This window comes from Adiantum capillus-veneris, chromosome 12 (assembly GCF_014529385.1).
Source record: "Adiantum capillus-veneris isolate H3 chromosome 12, ASM1452938v2, whole genome shotgun sequence".
Lineage (NCBI taxonomy): Eukaryota > Viridiplantae > Streptophyta > Polypodiopsida > Polypodiales > Pteridaceae > Adiantum > Adiantum capillus-veneris.
Genome location: NC_140942.1, coordinates 74,057,314 through 74,076,459, shown reverse-complemented (window position 1 = coordinate 74,076,459; position 19,146 = coordinate 74,057,314). Strand labels below are relative to the sequence as shown.

Below are 19,146 nucleotides of genomic sequence, written 5' to 3'. Positions count from 1 at the left end.
AAGTAAAGATCTCTCTCCACATGCAATAGCCTACACTTGCACCTTCACATGACTGAGAGATTTCATGAGGATCTTGCAAGTCAAGGAATGTTGGAGAAATATGCTTACGCCAAGGAAAAGCCTCTTGCATCAGCAAACAGTCAACACTCTCACAGATAGGTTAACATCTTAGGGTCAGGAATGTCATCACCTAGAATGTGTTGATCACAGGATATGCCCAACATGGTAGCGGCATGGAAGTTGTGGGTTGTTTTCAGCTTCCTATCCGAATGTAAGGTGCAGCGGAAGTGAATGTTTGCTAAAGATGAGTGCTCCGAACTGTGCTCAAGGTTCCTTTTACTTACAGAAGGGAGAGCCTTCTGTTCCTTTAGTGAGAGAGTGCAATGGACACAAACAAAGTGGATGAACACTGTGAATGAAGGTGCATGAGACTGAGAGATAGAGAAGAGAATACGACACTAGAGACGTTGTAAAACCCTCCTCCGAAGGCCCCACTCTCTATGGCGTGAGCGGTCTACTAGTGATTGCACAAATCTCTACAATGCTTGGACTTGTCGATGACGATGAGGACGACGACAAGAGGGACTGAAAACTGAAAGTGCCAAGGGCTGAAATTTGCAAATATTTATCTGTTGAATTCTGACTCTATGTCGGTGATGATGTCGATTGCGACGATGCGATGATGACACATTGAAACGTAGATGCTAAAATCTGTGTTTTTCGGGCTAAAACTGCAAACTTCGATCGATCCCACCCTGCGGCGAGGAGCTGCTGCGGGAAGGTGAGATCTGCGAGGTTCGGGGCTCGTTCTGCTGTGTCTAAAGGCTGAAAAGTGAAAACGTTGGTCCTATGGCTGATTCTGTCGCGATGATCTGCAAAAACGTTGAGTTGTCCTGCAGATCAAAAACGCTAGGGCTGTTCCCTGTCCTGCTACAAAAATGCTAGAAAATCTGCAGAGTCTGAGGTTGCCAGATTGGTCTGCAATGCAAAATGCTAGGGCTGATCTGCAATGAGGAAAAACGCTGGCTGTTCTTGGCTGAAAACGCTAGGTCATCTGCTGGGGGGGGTCTTGCTGAGAAGGTGCACTATGGATTTCAGGTCCCTATTGCCTCTTCTACGAGAAAGTGCTAGCATTGGGTTTCTATTTATACAAACTTAGCAAAATTGCCCTACCTACTTTCCAACAGAAGTCACTTAAAAATATTAAGTGAAAAATGTCAAAAATAGGGAAAATAGTCTATATGCATTGTAAAAATGCTACTGATGGGTTCTGATGGAAATTTGATGATCATGTCGTGTGCAACCGGAGGATATGCATCTAATCTAAGTGTCTCGACATGCACGGTCTACAAAAAAACTCACAAAAGTGCCAGATCACTTCCTATTCTAGACTGGCTTGACTGAACTGAACCATGGTCATGCTGTAGCTTGTCCACGGACACATAGGGTTGGATGTGTCACGTGACATCCCCTCCTTTTCAAAGTGAGGTACTGGTACCGAAGTGTATGGCGTCGAGGGAGATCGCCGACAACATCCGGAATCCTGGAAAGGACTCTTCGCCGGCCCACTCTGATGCGTGGGTCATGTGATACTTGAACTTCATAAAGGTTTACAACGCTTGCTTCTCTGGGCCGCGCCGAAAGCGACAAAAAATCTTTTGTAGCTCCTTCAATGGTTCAACTTCATCTAGAGTCATGCTTCTTTATTTTTCAAGAATCTCCGAAGCTGAAATTCTTGAAACCACTTCCAACACGAAAACATGAACATACCTATTCCATGTAAAGTGACTGGAAAATCTCTTGTCCTCTCTAAAGACTGTGCGCGCAATGTAGATGAACAAATAGATGGAGCGTCAATCCATTCATCCAAGACATGCAAACAATGAGATCGAATCTTTGCTTTCTGATCTAAATCAATCAACTGTCAACAGAAATGCCCCATGCTTGGTGCTCATACTTTCATGTGCTCTTTCTACAACTGTGTCGTGTCAAGGAAGAGACATGGAATGTGACTTCCTTGAATGCATACTTTTCAGCTTTTCATGAGAAATCCGCATACATCCGTGCTCATTCATGAGTGAAACGTGCTCAACGTACAATATGTCATGCCTGTTAAGTATGGAGCCTGATTTACCCTTGTAATTTTCTGTGGTAAAAGCGCACATTTGTAAGGCCCCCATTATGAGGAGAAGCCATCGTGCGTGAAGGAAAATCACTCGCCGGAAACCAAAAATTTCACGGCCAAAAATCAGGGGCAACTTTAGGGGCCCGCCCCCGAGACTTTTTTTTTTCCCTCGCCAGAATATTATGGATGGACGACGGCCGAAAAGTGGTCAGAAAACAATTGTCGGTTGGCCGATGGCCGGTGGTCGGAAGTCAATGTCCGGTGGTCGGTGGTCGAATTCAAAAGCGGACTTGTCTTCTCAAGGGCGGCCACACATGGGCGGATTGGAGGTTTCGATTTGGACTTATCTACACAAGGGCGGCTACACATGGCTGCCTCTCATGAGAGAGGGCAGCCCTTTTGGCCTATAAAAGGAGGCCATTTCTACACACATTTCATAGTGTGAAGTTGATGCAACAAGGTGAGTGTGAGGTGGTGAGAGTGAAGCAAGACGGGAGCTCCATTAAGGGTATAATCCCTTTGTAAACTACTTCTTGTTTTGAAGTACTAAAGCCATTGAGTGGTTGCTTTTCCGTGGACGTAGCCCACATTGGGTGAACCACGTATATCGTGTGTACTCTCTCTCTCTCTCTCTCTCTCTCTCTCTCTCTCTCTATAATCTCGTGTATGTAAATCTGTCTCTCGCCATTAAGTAATCTACTCAATTATCTATTTAGCTATGTCTTATTTCCTAACAACTGGTATCAAAGTGTTTGGGTGTGAGGCTTTCATGCACATAGATAGAAGCCTAAGATCAAAGCTAGATTCAAAGTCCAAAAAGTGTTTCTTCATTGGCTATGGAGAAGGTGACTTTGGGTATCGCCTATGGAATCCTGAACATGGTAAAATCTTAAGGAGTAGGGATGTAATTTTTAACGAACAAAATATGTACAAAGATTACTTGGAAAGAAAACAAACAAAAGAAACAAGTGATGAGTACATGGAGCTTGAGGACGGTGAAGACTCAAGGACTGCAAACGGTGACAATGTGCAACAACGTCAACCAAATTAGGAGCCTCAACCTATTCCCCGAAGATCTACAAGAGCAAGTAGACCTCCAAAAAGGTTTGATCCTTCCTTCAACCATCTCTTGATCTCAGATTCTGGAGAGCCAGAATCATACGAAGAAGCTATGCAACATGAATCCAAAGAAGAATGGACGAAGAGCATGCAAGTGGAGATGGACTCACTACATCGCAACCAAACATGGGAGTTGGTTGTGTTGCCTAAAGGTAAGCGGGCACTTCAAAACAAATGGGTATACAAGCTGAAGGAAGAAGAAGGTGGGAAGAAAAGGTACAAGTTTAGGCTTGTGGTAAAAGGGTTTTCTCAAAAGAAAGGTATTGACTTCAATGAAATATTTTCTCCTGTTGTAAAAATGAACTCAATTAGTCTCTTCTTAAGCCTTGTGGATGCTCATGATCTAAATCTCGAGCAAATGGATGTAAATACGGCATTCCCTCATGGTGACTTAGAGGAGGAAATCTACATGCTTCAACCAAAGGGGTATGAAGTAAAAGGTAAGGAAAAAATGGTATGCAGATTAAAGAAGAGCTTGTATGGTTTAAAGCAAGCATCAAGACAATGGTACTTGAATATTGATCGATGGATGTTGGATCATGGATTCACAAGATGCAACTCGGATCACTGCGTCTACACGAAGGATTTGGGAGATGGAAAATTCATCATCCTAATGTTGTATGTTGATGACATGTTGATTGCAAGTGCTAACATGCAGGACATCAAAGACCTAAAAGAGGAGCTGTCTAAATCTTTTTCAATGAAAGATTTAGGTGCTGCAAAGAGGATACTTGGTATGAAAATATCAAGGGACAGGACAAAGAAAACAATAAAGCTATCTCAAGAAGATTACATCAAGAAGGTACTAGAAAGGTTTGCAATGCAAAATGCAAAACCAGTTTCTACACCTTTGGCTGGTCATTTAAAACTAACGAAGGATATGTGTCCAAAGACACAAGAGGAGATAGCCTATATGTCTAAAGTTCCATATGCTGCAGCGGTAGGTTCTCTAATGTATGCTATGGTCTGGACAAGGCCAGACATTGCACATGCAGTGGGAGTTGTGAGTAGGTTCATGGACAACCCAGGTAAAGAGCATTGGCAAGCTGTGAGTGGATACTTAGGTATCTAAAAGGGACAACAACAAATGCTTTGTATTTTGAAGGAACTGATATTTTTCTAGAAGGGTATGCTGATGCAGATATGGCAGGTGACAAAGATACTCGAAGGAGCACTACTGGCTATGTGTTCACGGTTGGAGGCACAGCAGTAAGCTGGGCTTCAAAGCTGCAGAAAGTGGTTTCACTTTCTACCACGGAAGCAGAGTATGTAGCAATGACGGAGGCAAGCAAAGAAATTATGTGGCTTCACAGATTCTTAGAAGAGCTTGGATTCAAACAAGACAATTGTGTCTTGTACAGTGATAGCCAAAGTGCTATCCATCTTGCGAAGAACTCGGCCTTTCATTCAAGGACAAATCACATTGAGGTGAGATATCACTTCATACGCACTCTTTTGGAAGAGGGACAACTAAAGCTAGGAAAGGTGCATACAAGTGAACATCCTGCAGACATGTTTACAAAGGTGGTCAACAAGGAGAAGTTGAGCTTTTGCTCATCTTCAATGGGCATTCAAGGATAAGAAGCCAGAATGGAAAGCAGTCGCATGTTTGGTTTGGAGATCAGTCTCCAAGTGGGAGATTGTTAAGTATGGAGCCTAATTTACCCTTGTAATTTTCTGTGGTAAAAGCGCACATTTGTAAGGCCCCCATTATGAGGAGAAGCCATCGTGCGTGAAGAAAAATCACTCGCCGGAAACCAAAAATTTCACGGCCAAAAATCAGGGGCAACTTTAGGGGCCTCGGGGGGGGAAGCCCCCAAGACTTTTTTTTCCCCTCGCCGGAATATTATGGCCAGATGGCGGCCGAAAAGTGGTCGGAAAACAATCAGCAGTTGGCCGGTGGCCGGTAGTCAATGACCGGTGGCCGGTGTGGTCGGAAGTCAATGGCCGGTGGTCAGTGGCCGAATTGAAAAGCGGACTTGTCTTCTCAAGGGCGGCCACACATGGGCGGATTGGAGGGTCCGATTTGGACTTATCTACACAAGGGCGGCTACACATGGCTGCCTCTCATGAGAGAGGGCAGCCCTTTTGGCCTATAAAAGGAGGCCATTTCTACACACATTTCATAGTGTGAAGTTGATGCAACAAGGTGAGTGTGAGGTGGTGAGAGTGAAGCAAGGCAGGAGCTCCATTAAGGGTATAATCCCTTTGTAAACTACTTCTTGTTTTGAAGTACTAAAGCCATTGAGTGGCTGCTTTCCCGTGGACGTAGCCCACATTGGGTGAACCACGTATATCGTGTGTACTCTCTCTCTCTCTCTCTCTCTCTCTCTCTCTCTCTCTCTCTCTCTCTCTCTCTCTCTACTCTATAATCTCGTGTATGTAAATCTGTCTTTCTCCATTAAGTAATCTACTCAATTATCTATTTAGCTACGTCTTATTTCGTAACAATGCCTAGGAAAAGGGATCACATAAAGACGTTGACTAAAATACAGGAAACGATCACGAATGAAACGCTCGTACAATGTGTGCTGACGAATCATTCGAATACATAGTACTTCCTGTAAAGGTTCTTTGGACCTACGCTCGAGAGCCAAGATCGGTTCTTCTTGAGGGGGTTCTTTAGACCTAGGTTCGAGAGCCAAGATCGATTCTTCGTGATTTATTGAATCTGCAATGAGGTTAGCTTCACTAGAGAAAGTATCAACTAAACCATCATCCTGGTGAACAATCACATCATCGTCATGTAAATCATCATGCTTGTGATTGCCATCTATGCTAGTCATTGTCATGCAATTCTTCATGCTTGTCATTATCATTCAAACCATCATGATTATCATCATGCAAATCTTCATGTGTGTCATGCTTTGAAGAAGAAGAGACTGAGAGAGTCTCCTTTTTCCCGAATCTCTTGCATCTGTGCCTGCACTTGAGAAAAGAGTCGCAACATCTCTTTCATGTGTCCGTCGTTCATTGCTTTTCTTGCTTTGGTCTCTCGATCAAATTCTGCTTTTCTTTCTTCGGCTCCCAAGCACGCTTGCTCGTGCTCATGCTCTATGGCTGCCATTCTTTCTTTGTGTTCTGCCTTTCTTTCTACTTTTCGTGCTTCGCGTTCTAACTTCATGTCCATCACCATCTTGTCGAAAGCCTCCATAGGAGTTAGTGCAAGCCTTGTCGTAGATGGGGAAGGTGTCACAAAGTGATGACATGGCTACCGACAGTAGAAACCCTAATTTATCCTAAAATTTCTGCAAACCCTAATTTCTGCCAAAAACCCTAATTTTTGAAAATTGCAGAGGTGGAAAAAAAATTAAAATGAGCGACGCAAATCCTAGCTTTTTGCTACGCAAGGATTTTGAATGAGAGAAAGAGTTGAATTGCTTTATTTTAACTCTCATTGAGAGAGAGAGAGAGAGAATTTGCTTTTGCTTTCAAGCTTTTGGGGCTCTGCTTTTGGGCATCCCTTGTAAACTTTAAATTAGTAATGAGGGCCTCACTTCTCAGAGCATCTGGACACAAAGTCTGTGAGTGAAACCCGAGCCACTCTCTTGTACTTTGAACTGATACATAAAGAAATACCGAAAGGGGCGCTAGTCTTTGGGGCCAACATCTCTAGGCACGAAACTCCGCCGGGCCAGTGTAAATCTATTGTGATCTGTGAATTGTTTTGAAGTGGTTATTTGGTGCTGTCGCGATTGATTCTTGACTTGGAATATCCAAGTCTGTACAGTGGTATCAGAGCACGGCCAATTTCTCTTCTACGGAAAATCTGATCCCCAATTTTTTTTCCGCGGCACCTATGGCTTTATGCAAGGATCAGTCGACTCCCTCTGCATCTAGAGATGCGGGCAGGGATCACAACAAAGATTCAGACAGAGAGTATGGCCCGCCTCGGCCTACTCAGGCGGAGCAAAGAGAAATGACGCGTCGTCAATTGATCGGCGATGCAACAAAGATGATGCTCAGTTTTGCGAAGGATCCGAAATTGGCACAATATATGAGCGAGACTTCTTTTCGGGAAGTGCATGCACAGTGGCAGAAAACCACTACACCACCCCTGAAACCCGCTCTCAAGAAACCTTCTGATCACAAACAGTATACAGAGAAGGAATTAGAAGAGGTGGTTGATGCACGGATTGCTCAGCTTTTTGACGTGCAAAAGAAAGCCAAAAAGCATGGCAAAAAGCAGAAGAAAGGCACTAACTTCTTGGGATATTTGGGTTGTCAGTCGACGTTCAACAAGGCAAAGAAACAAAAGAAGCGTGTTCAATTTAAAAGAGTACCCAGTTCTTCTTCTTCTTCTTCTTCATCTAACAATTCTTCTAGCTCTTGAGATTCGAGCAAAGAAGACAGAAAAGGTAAAAGCGAAGCAAGAAACAAAGCTTTGGAAAGGGCAAGAAAAAGGCAAAGACGGCTAAATCTCGCCCAGAGACTGACAGTTCTACAGAGGACTCGTCTACAGACAGCTCAGATTCGGATGACGGAAACTTTTATGCGAACAAGAAGAATTTTTATAAAGCCAACCAGTATGACTTTCTCGAAGATAAAATCAAGAAAGCCCGAGAGTTTAAGGAAGGTGGCTACTCGATCAAGTTTGATACTTTTTCAGGATACTCAGATGCTTCGAAGGCTTTGTCTTTTATATAGCAGTTTGACATCGCTTTCGCTAGAGGACGCTATTCAGAGCACTCCAAGATTTGGAGAGGTGCCTCTTACTTTAAGGAAAATGCTCATACTTGGTGGTCCATGCTTCTTTTAAACAAGACTGCGCCAATTAAATGGTTGAAATTTATAAAGATTTTTATTTCTTCTTGGTTGACGCAAGAATATGAACGAGATATACGAGCTGCTTGGAACCATCTTCAGATGACCAAGAAAGATACAATCAATGCTTATTGTTAAAGATTCTGGAGCTCTTTTCTGCCCGCCTCTTCATTCAAGAAGATTTGGTTCAGAGAACAGATTGAGCGGTTCACCTTGGGTCTACCTACAGAGATCCGAGATCATTGCTTGGAACAGAAGTCAACTTCTATTGAGGAGTTGATGAGTCATGCGAAGCGGGGCTTTGCCATTCACTCTGGCAGTCTGACCTACCTCACAGATGAGGCCATGACACAACGAGCCGAACAGACTTCTGGGAATGAAAGTAGAAAGAAAAAGAGCAACCCAGAGAAAAAGGATGCACGACCCAAGCTTACTCCTAAGGAGAGAGCTCGCTCCATCAGAGAGGGGAAGTGCTTTGGATGCGGGGAACAGGGACATATCTCCGCGAAGTGCCCTAAAAAGGCACAGAAAGAACAAAATGATAAAGAAGACGACAGGCCTGAGAGTTCGAGAGCAGCTGAGGAACGTGTTAGAAAAGGCAGATAGAAAAGCAGAACTGGTACCACATGGCGTGGGACCTGCACCGAATCTAATGAATGAAAGTACAAACTTTGCCACTTTTGGGGCAAAGTGAAGGATCAAGAAGCTCTTTTGAAGGAGCCAAGGCCAACTTCTTTTCACTTGGAATTGGCGGCTCGATTTGGAAATTACTCCCAACAGACTGACGCCACAGGCGGAGGTAGTTCGACTGGCACCCGAATGGGATGTTGCCATTACACCGAGCATTTGCAAACTTTGTTTGCAATGACAGGGTGTTCAAGGTACGCGAGTGACGTTCTACTCAGGATCCCTTGGTACCACAAGAACTACGTCGTGGTTGACTACCGGGCTGAGAAACCAACTTTGATAAATGAAGGGCTCAGAGGATTGTACTTGATGGACTTCAGTTTCTTTACTCATTCTTGTGGGAGAGAACTGAACAATGGATAAAGGTTGAATATGTTTTGACCTGATCAAAAGAACGCCAAGATTTTTCTCCACACTTATGCCGATTTCTTTTCAGAGGGCCTGAAGATCAAACCATTGATCTGATACCTCAAAGCACGCCACCGAACCGGCCACCTTACCGTGTGAGCCGAGTACAGAATGAAAAGATTATGAACCCAATGAAAGACCTCTTGGAAAAGGGTCTTGTCCAGCATAGTACTTCACCTATTGCTCTCCACTGTTGTTGGATTTGAGATCTTGGAGGATGTTCATCGATTATTACAGCGCTCTCAATAAAATCACCATCAAGAACAGATTTCCGATTGCTAGGATTGATGATATACTCGACAAGTTACAGGGATCCTCATGCTTAAGCAGGATTGACTTGAAGAGTGGATATCATTAGATCCGAATCGCGTCGGGAGACGTCTACAAGACAGCCTTTCGAACGACTTTTGGGTTATTTGAGTTTTTTTTGGTGATGCCTTTTGGCTTTAACCAATGCTCGTACAACATTTAACCGGATGATGAACAGGATTTTTCGAGAGTACAGGCTATTTGTTGGCACTTTCTTTGATGATATCATTGTTTCTCCAAGAATGAGGCAGAACACAGAGATCATCTGCTTCAGAGACTTTCTGGGACACTTTGTCTCAGCAACAACAGGACTGCAAATGGCCAAGATAGACACTATCCGTGATTAGCCCTTTTTGAAGAATGTCCATGAAGTTGAAAGCTTCTTGGGACTGTGTTCGTACTACAGACGGTTCATTCGAAAGTTTGGAGAGGTTGCTTCCCCTTTGCATATCTTGATACAGAAAGGAGTCTCTTTCTCGTGGGGATCCACAGAGGTGACTGCCTTTCAGACATTGAAAGAGAAATTGACTACGGGACTAGTTTTGACTTTGCCAAACTTGCAAAAGTCATTTGAAGTATTTTGTGATGCTTATGGTCGTAGTCTGGGTGCGGTCTTGATGCAAGAAGGCCATGTCATTGCTTACGAGTACCGATTGTTCTCTAGGCCGGAGATCACAGCACAGATTTATGAGAAAGAGCTTTTAGTGGTTATCCATGCGCTTACTCAGTGGCGGCATTACCTACTCGGAGCGGATTTTACTGTCTTTACAGACCATTAGAGTTTGCGCTACTTCTTGCCGCAGAAGCAGCTTTTGGAAAAGCAGATGCGGTGGGCGAACATCTTGTCACAGTTTCACTTCCAGATTGTCCATGTGCAGGGACAGACGAATGTGGTGGCAAATGCTTTGTCTCGGAAGCCGTTGGTTCAGGCTTTTTCCGCGATACATCATAGGAGCTTCGAGGATATGGTCGACCAATATGCCACAGATATAGATTTTGCAGATATTTTCACACGGATACGGGATGGGGAGACAGTAGCTGGATACTCCCTTCGAGAAGGCTACTTGATGAGAAAGACTATGTTGTGCGCTACACAGCCGTTGCAGGAAAAGGTTATGACTAAATGCCATTTTCCACCTTTTATGGGTCACCGCGGCATTGCTACCACCATGAAGGGGTAGAGAGATACTTCTTTTGGCCGAGACTCAAAAAGGATGTGGAAGAGTTTGTGCGCAGTATGCTGGAAGGTCAAGTTTGATAGGCATAAGGCACAAGAATTGTTACAGCCTTTACCCATACCCACCCGTCCCTGGGAAAATATTGAAATGGATTTCATTTTTGATCTCCCGAGAACACAGAATGATCACGATGATTTTCTGATTGCATGGCATGTCTAAGACGATTGTCTCTGACAGAGACCCCAGATTTATGAGTTTGTTTTGGAAGGCAATTTGGGAGAACATTGGCACGCGGCTGCAGTTCTCATCATCGTTCCACTTGCAGACTGACGGGCAATCTGAGATTGCCAATTCAGTGGTTTTAGATTTACTGAAGTCTTGTATCTCGGATCAGAGGACTCAATGGGAAAAGAACTTACCTTTGGTGGAATTTTCCTACAATAACAAGATACACTCTTCGACGGGGAAGACGCCATTTGAGATTGTTGAAAGTGTTGCGAAGGTTCCATCCTTCCTGAGCGCACGAAAGATTAGATACTTGAAGCGGATGAATATTCGCGAGATTTGGATACGGCTTTTGCCAAGGTTCATGAGACTTTGCAGAAGTCTCAAGAATGACAGAAAAAGGCAGTGGATCGCCATCGTCGCGACTTGAAATTGAAGGAGGATAATTGGGTGCTCTTACATTTTGAGAAGGCACGCCTACAAAAGAAAAAGGGAAAGGAGAGGCTTTTTCCAAAGCTTAGTATGCGATACTACGAACCTTTCCAGATCACTGAAAAGATAAATGATGTCTCCTTTCGATTGAAACTGCCAGATACTTGGAGGATTCACAATGCATTCCATGTGAGTCTCTTGAAACCTTTTAAAGTGATGTGCCTGATGATGGGGAGCCTAATGAGCAACCCGAAGTGGAAGAAAACGAGGAGATCCTTGTTCCTGAACAAATTTTGGCACATAAGGATACGAAGACTAAAGGTAAAGTCCGAAGGCGGTTCTTGGTTAAGTTCAAGAATTTTACTGCATTTGATGTGAAGTGGATGGAGGAGGAGGACCTAGCAGATACTCCTTGGATCGTGAAACTTTACCTTGATGTTTTGGTTTAGCATAGCCTACTCCAAACGAAGGCCAGAATTTCAACTTGGCTGAAGATCTGGTGCAGTGGGATGCACAAGAGGGGAGTTACTCCGCTCCTTTGTCAACAGATGCCTTGATTTTGATACTAAAGTCACTGATGTCTCTTTGAGCTTCAGGGATACTGAGAGCTGACAATATTCTGCTGGGATGACTTTATGAAATGGAATTCCTGATAATGATACTGATTTGTTTCTTCACTTCTTTTGAGTGCAGGAACTGATAGACGAAATGATTGCAGCATTTTGGTCTGATTGATCTTGAATAGACATGGTTGCAATAGGAGTTAGTCAATAGGACATCGATGAGGTCCCGATTGGACCTAGATGTGATTGCTAGCTACATTGCCGATAAATCATGGTCTAAGATCCGAATGAATGTTGAATGATGTCATGTGATGTCCAGTGATGTCTAGTGATGTTTTGTGATGTCGTGTGATGTGACTGTCGATTTGGTACATGTGCTAGATGTGCGTTCCTAGTACGTAGGTACTAACAGTCAGTGTCTGCTAAGACGGTTTATCGCTTTTGTCGGTTTTGCAGGCGTAATCGCGGTCGATTACAATGCTTTCGAGAGGGGGTATGTCACAAAGTGATGACGTGGCTATCGACAGCAAAAACCCTAATTTTTGCCAAAAACCCTAAAATTCTTGCAAACCCTAATTTTTGGAAAACGCGGAGGTGGAAAAAAAAAATAAAACGAGCGATGCAAATCCTAGCTTTTTGCTACGTAAGGATTTTGGATGAGAGAGAGTTGAATTGCTTTATTTTAACTCTCATTGAGAGAGAGAGAGAGAGAGAGAGAGAGAGAGAGAGAGAGAAAATTTCTGTTTGCTTTCAATCTTTTGGGGCTCTACTTTTGGGCATCCCTTGTAACCTTTAAATTAGTGGTGAGGGCCTCACTTCTCAGAGCATCTGGACGCAGAGTCTGAGAGTGAAACCCGAGCCACTCTCTTGTACTTTGAAGATTAATTAATACATAAAGAAATACCGAAAGGGGCACCAGTCTTTGGGGCCAATATCTCTAGGCACGGAACTCCGTCGGGCCAGTGTAAATCTATTGTGATCTGTGAATTGTTTTGATCTGGTTATTTGGTGCTGTCGCGATTGATTCTTGACTTGGAGTGTCCAAGTCTGTTACAAAAGGGGGAGGGTCGAAAAAACCTCCTGGTGGGGAAAATTCTTCTTTACCTCTCTCATGCTCATCACCTCCAAGCGAATTATCCATTCCGCTTCGATTGATGACCATCCACTAAAGTCTTGGGTTCTTGTGGGTTCTTGTGGTCTTGGGTTCTTAAGTTCACGAGAAACCTGGGTTCTTGCAGGTCTTGGTTGTTGGGGTTCTTGAGTTCTTAAGGTTCTTGGGGATCCTGAGGTTCTTCTTTCGCTGGCAATCTGTGTTAGAGAGGAATCTTCTCTTCACCCGAGTTCTGCTCTTTTCCGTTGATGCACCCCTTGTCGACCTTGCGCTCACACCAAGGTTTCTTTTTCCCACCTCACGTCGATTGGCCGGCCGCTAAGTGCACGGTCCGCTCTTAATGAGTGAATAGAGGCACAAGGGGAGGTTGGACAAGCCCTTCTTTCTTGGGTTTCCTATCACTCTTCAAAAACAAGATTAGGAATCGACACGCCCAGGAGGACTTGGGTTCGTGCGACCTCAACAAGCAAAAAAAAAAAAAGTGGTTCTTGTGGTTCTTTCCTTGAGTGATACAGAACACTGCCAAAGCTTTGATACCAATGTAAGGTGCAACGGAAATGAATATTTGAACTTTGCTCAAGATGAGTGCTCCGAACTGTGCTCAAGGTTCGTTTTACTTACGAAAGGGAGAGCCTTCCATTCCTTTAGTGAGAGAGTGCAATGGACACAAACAAAGTGGATGAACACTGTGAATGAAGGTGCATGAAACTGAGAGATAGAGAAGAGAATACGACACCAGAGACGTTGTAAAACCCTCCTCCGAAGGTCCTACTCTCTATGGCGAGAGCGGTCTACTAGTGATTGCACAAATCTCTACAATGCTTGGACTTGTCGATGACGATGAGGACGACGACAAGAGGGATTGAAAATTGAAAGTGCCAAGGGCTGAAATCTGCAAATCTTTATCTGCTGAATTCTGACTTTATGTCGGTGACGAAGTCAATGGCAATGATGCGACGACGACGTACTAAAAATGCAGATGTTGAAATCTACGTTTTCCGAGCTGAAACTCCAAACTTCCATGGATCCCACCGTGCGTGGAGAAAATGTTGCGAGAAGGTGAGATTTGCGAGGTTCAAGACTTGTTCTGCTGTGTGTAAAGGCTGAAAACTGAAAACGCTGGTCCTATGGTGGCTGATTCCGTCGCGATGATCTGCAAAAATGTTGAGTTGTCCTGCAGATCAAAAACGCTAGGGTTGTTCCCTATCCTACTGCAAAAACGCTAGGGAATCTGCAGAGTCTCAGGTCGCCAGATTGGTCTCCAATGCAAAACTCTGGGGCTGATCTGCAATGAAGAAAAACGTTGGCTGTTCTTAGCTGAAAACGCTAGGTCATCCGTCGAGGGGGGTCTTGCTCACTGTGGATGTCAGGTCCCTGTTGCCTCTTCTGTCAAAAAGTGCTAGCGCTAGGTTTCTATTTATTGCCCTACCTACTTTCCAACAAGTCACTCAAAAATAATAAGTGCAAAATGTCAAAAATAGGGAAAATAGGTCTATGCATTGTAAAAATGCTATTGATGGGTTCTGATGGAAATCTGATGATCATGTCGTGCAACCGGAGAATATGCATCTAATCTAGGTGTCTGGACATGCATGATCTACGAACAAACTCACAAAAGTGCCATATCACTTCCTATTCTAGACTGACTTGACTAAATTAAACCCTGGTGATGTTGTAGCTTGTCCACGGACACATAGGGTTGGATGTGTCACGTGACATCGAAAGTTGTGACTCTTGGAATGCATTGGTTGCAGGATTTGTTCGATAGGAGAAAGCTCTAGCCTGTTTTCAGTGGATGCAATCACCTACGCATGTATCTTGCTCGATACGTATGCTAAATGTGGTGCACTTCAAAAATCACAAAATGTGCCTATCTCAAATGTTGTCTCTTGGAGTGCATTGATTGCGGGATACGCGCAACACGAGCAGGGCCAGAAAGCTCTTAGCTGTTTCTAGTGGATGCAAAGTGAGGCCTCTCTCCAGATGCTTCTATTCAGAACGGCTATAAATGATTACAGGATACGCACAATAGGAGCAAGGAAGAAAGGTCTAGGCTGTTTTTAGCGGATGCAAAGCGTAATCTGAGAGCATGGTATGCCCAGCAGGGCAACGGCATGGAACATGTTGATTGCGGGATATGCCCAACAAAGCAATGGCATGGAAGTTGTGCGTTGTTTTCAGTTGATGCAAAGGGAAGGTCTCTCTCCACATGCAATAGCTTACACTCTCACCTTCACATGACTGAGAGACTTCGTGAGGATCTTGCAAGTCAGAGACTGTTCGAAAAATATGCTTACACCAAGGAAAGGCGTCTTGCATCAGCAACATTCATTGTTGTCACGGAGAGGTTAATATCTTAGGGTCGGGAATGTTTTTTTGATACATAAAAATGGAACAACAAACAATTAATAATATTGATATCTTCCACGATTACAAACATTGATCTTGACAAAACTCTTAACCCTCCTTGTGGTTTTCTTCTAAGTACACCTCTGCAACACTACGATCGATATCCCAAACACGTTTTTGGGTAAAGAAACTAACACGCTTCGATGAAAATCTAAATCTCTCTCTCTCTCTCTCTCTCTGCGCGCGCGCTTCATTTTAATGTATCACCTCCTTGTTAATAAATATCTTAAGTCGTAATTAATAGGATCAAATAATAGAACTGGTCAAATTTTTTTCATTTGAGTAACATTGAAATGGCATACAATTTTTCAATACTTTGCTCAATCTTTATTCAATGAGAACTCAGCTAACGGAGCACTCTAGTTTGAGTTAGTTAGATATTAGATTTTATGACAAATGGTACAAGGTGAATGGCGAACTGTGAAAGAGAATGCATGCATGTAGGAGAAATGATGTAAGATACATGGCTGGCTAATGGTTACAATGTGCATGCATGGATGTAGATTTTCAAAAAAAGAAAGTGAAAGAAGCCAAAAAATCGAGCTCGACATGGCATGTCACTTGTTGCAGCATCGACGGGTTGGGTGGACACACACAACAAGAGATAGTTTGAGCACATAAAGCTGTTCAAGAAATCTGGCCAGGTGGGTGTTCAACATGCAAGTTTGAGCACGTAATCACAGCCGCTCACAGATTTGCCTCCGGCCACCCAAGAAGACAAGCATATAAGCACTGCAGACATTTTGTGTTGAACAAAAGGAAAACCCTCGCTGGCCAGCTGGCTCTGAATTTCGGAGCTTGATTTTTCTGGTCGACGTAGCAGCAACCCTCACCCCAAAAGGTGTGGCCTCATCAACAGACGCCCCTGCAAATGGTGTATGGGTGACTGCACAGTGGCTGGCCGTGCTTATGTGCTCAACACAAGCGAGAGTTGTATTATTGTAACACATCCTGACATGTGTGTAAGAAAAGTCATATGCGTGTATATGTGTGTGGATATATATATTCGCGAGAGAGCACCAATAATATAAGCTATGCTCTAAGGAAACCTTTTCCCTTATTATCACTTTTGAAAATCTCTCTAATTCACATAAAACTTCATTGAGGAACTCGCTCATTTTTTTGGTCGCTCGAGAAAACACGCTCGCCATCTTGTAGGACTCTCTGCAAACTAGAAAATAAGTCTAACAACTACAAGCAACCAGCAAAAACAAGACTAATAGCTACAAATAACCAGCCAAAAGGTTAAGTAGTTATTTTTATACCATTGCATCGGAAGAAAACAAAGACAGTTTCACAATGCCATTCACAAGGTTCAAAGGCCTCTCCATCAGTCCTGCATCTTCAGTAAAACCTCCCACAAGTCTTGCAGACGGACCACCGAAAACATCATAGCAAACAACATTGCCGGCCGGTGGTGGATGGAAAGAGGGTGCTTTTGGGCCCTCGTTCAGAATGAAATTTAGCATGAATACAATACATTTGTGGGTAGCTGCATACATTTTTGACCAATCATAATGTTCACCTAGGGACCTCAGTGTGCCTTGTCGCAACAACTCCACAGCAAACCACCGGTTCCTCTCACCATCCCTCACCAAGATATCCAATCGCTTCCTCTTATTGGCGAGGGGCTTCGCTTCGGGGATGACCAACCAGTATGCCCCCAACAAAACTGCCTTCAACTTCACGTAAAATTCAAATTGAATGCTATACTCCGAAGCGAGCTGGTCAGCATTTTGCGACTCTGGTATTGCAAATATGCTCCAGTCCAACCTCTCTATAGTCTTTGTAATCACCCAGAGATGGTCGAAGTCGCGAGGACCAGGCTCGACAATGCTCAGCTGCAGCTGAAGGCTCTCAAGCAGCGCGGAGTGGAGAAGCAGTGATGAAACGCTGAGTTCACATAGCTGAGTATCTGGGCTGTTGTCAACGACCACCCCATCAGAAATCAGGCATTCCACATTCTGGTCATATGGCACAGTCACATTGCCCTGAGCTCTTAGCAACCACAAAATCAGGTCTCTGCCTTTCTCATCAAGGCCTCTGCATACGGAAACCATGGCATAATAAGTAGGTTTCACAAAAACACGCTTGGCCAAAGACTGCTTGGAGAACCTTTCCCACATCTGCAGAGTGCGTTGGCTCTGCAATCAGAAGGCTGCATCCAGCTCCGCACAACACACTCCCACCAACCCCTTGTGGCCGGAAGTGAGGTTGAAGATGGACATTGCAATAGCCTGTTTCTCCACCTTGATGAGCCTGTCCTGCTTGTACTGAGCCAACAAATCTTCGATGTCTTTGATACTAAAAATCTGGGCCTCATTCGGAAATCATGTGAAAATGGGGAATACTCAAAGCCTGTCCTGTCTGGACATCCATCAGGAGTGGCTGCCCACCTTCTCTCTTGGGAAATCTAGAGCTCCGCAAGGATGGAGTCGGTGCCAATGAGAAGGATCGAGTGCAAGCAGTAGCTATCTTCATTCAACTTCATGGCACGCAGCATAGCCAAGAAGCTGTCTTTGAAGCTCGGGGGAAGCCGACCAAAGGTGTTCATCTCGTCAAAGATGAGAACAACATTCATGTCTCCAGAAAAACATCTCTGAGAAGGCAAAATCCGAAGGCTCCACATCTGGCTGGGCACAGACAACAGAAATCCTCCTCGATACAGCAGTGATAAGTATTTGCCAGCGCTCAGCATTGGAAAGGGCAGTGTCAGGAAGATGAGGCGGCAGATCGAGATAGATGCATTCAAAACCTGCATTCCTAAGGAGATTTCTCACATGCAAGGCGGATGTACTCTTACCGCTCTGCCTGACACCGGTTAAAACACAGTACGATCCCTTGACAAGCATGTCGACCAGTTCACTCACCTGCGGTTCTACATAGTAGTTCTTCGTCTCGGAGCAGCCATTGCCCGCTGCGAATGACTTGTGCCTGCGAGGACTCTCTCCCTCGCCCCGGGCTCGCTTGCGATCTCGCGCAGCTCCCCGTCCAGCTCCATCAGAGAAGCCCCACACATCGTAAGGCTATTTTAAGTTTACGGAGTCGGGTAGGGGTAGGGCAGGCCCGGCCGCTCCCCTCATAGTATACAAGAAGAACGACCACGACTATGCATCCAGAAACCGAAGGTAGAGGCTTTTGTCACTAGTTTCCTCTGGATTACGAGAAGCCAAAATTATCTACACTCTTAGGACCATGACTAATCTCTTGAGAGATCCATTTTGCCAACTTGATTTGGGCGTGACAACGACCAAGTACCTCTGTTCAGAGGCCTACGTATTGCGGGACTTGCTTTGGTCTTCCCTTTGGAGTTGCCTCCTCCAGGTAACTTATCGCTCACCTCACTAAACTGCCTTTGAAACCCGACAGTTTTCCCCTAGGAATGCCATACCCACTTGGAAGGGCATCGTCTCACAGCTGGCGTCCGCTGAGGTTGGTGGTGTCTCCCTTTTGCACCTCCCAACCCCTTTTAGGTGAGGTTGACCCCCCCGGAGGGGAATGGCACTTGGGCACTCTTGTAGCTCATCTAGCTTCGCTTGGAGAGAATTACGTCATTTTCCTCGGAAGGGATCGGATTCAAAATAACAGCATAGGAAGGGGGCATTATCTCCCCATCCGCCTATGCAAAGCACCCATGCTATTTTAAGCACACATCATAAGGCTATTAATATTAAGGGGTGCTTTCTCTATGTCACTTGCTATTTACTTGGTGAGCCAAAGGCTCTTTTCCCTCTATCTGTAGGCAGAGGCCACCACATGGCATGATTAAAAAATAATTATTAATAAAAATAAGTAACGAGGGCCAAAAATTAGCAC

At 44.4% G+C, this 19,146-nt stretch overlaps 1 protein-coding gene across 1 annotated transcript; it reads right to left on the bottom strand.

Moving 5' to 3' along the window:
* Positions 1-16,571: 16,571 nt before the first annotated feature.
* LOC147445956 (uncharacterized) lies at positions 16,572-18,417 on the bottom strand. Its single transcript, XM_086525283.1, has 2 exons — positions 18,201-18,417; positions 16,572-18,085 (listed from the first exon to the last, which is right to left on the bottom strand). Exon 2 carries the CDS (start codon positions 17,454-17,456, stop codon positions 16,590-16,592), a length of 867 nt encoding a protein of 288 aa, XP_086381409.1. The 5' UTR covers positions 17,457-18,085; positions 18,201-18,417; the 3' UTR covers positions 16,572-16,589.
* Positions 18,418-19,146: the final 729 nt, after the last annotated feature.

Bases quoted from the DNA above. Each gene is read 5' to 3' on its own strand.
- LOC147445956 (XM_086525283.1), bottom strand. From the start codon at position 17,456: ATGTGGGAAAGGTTCTCCAAGCAGTCTTTGGCCAAGCGTGTTTTTGTG.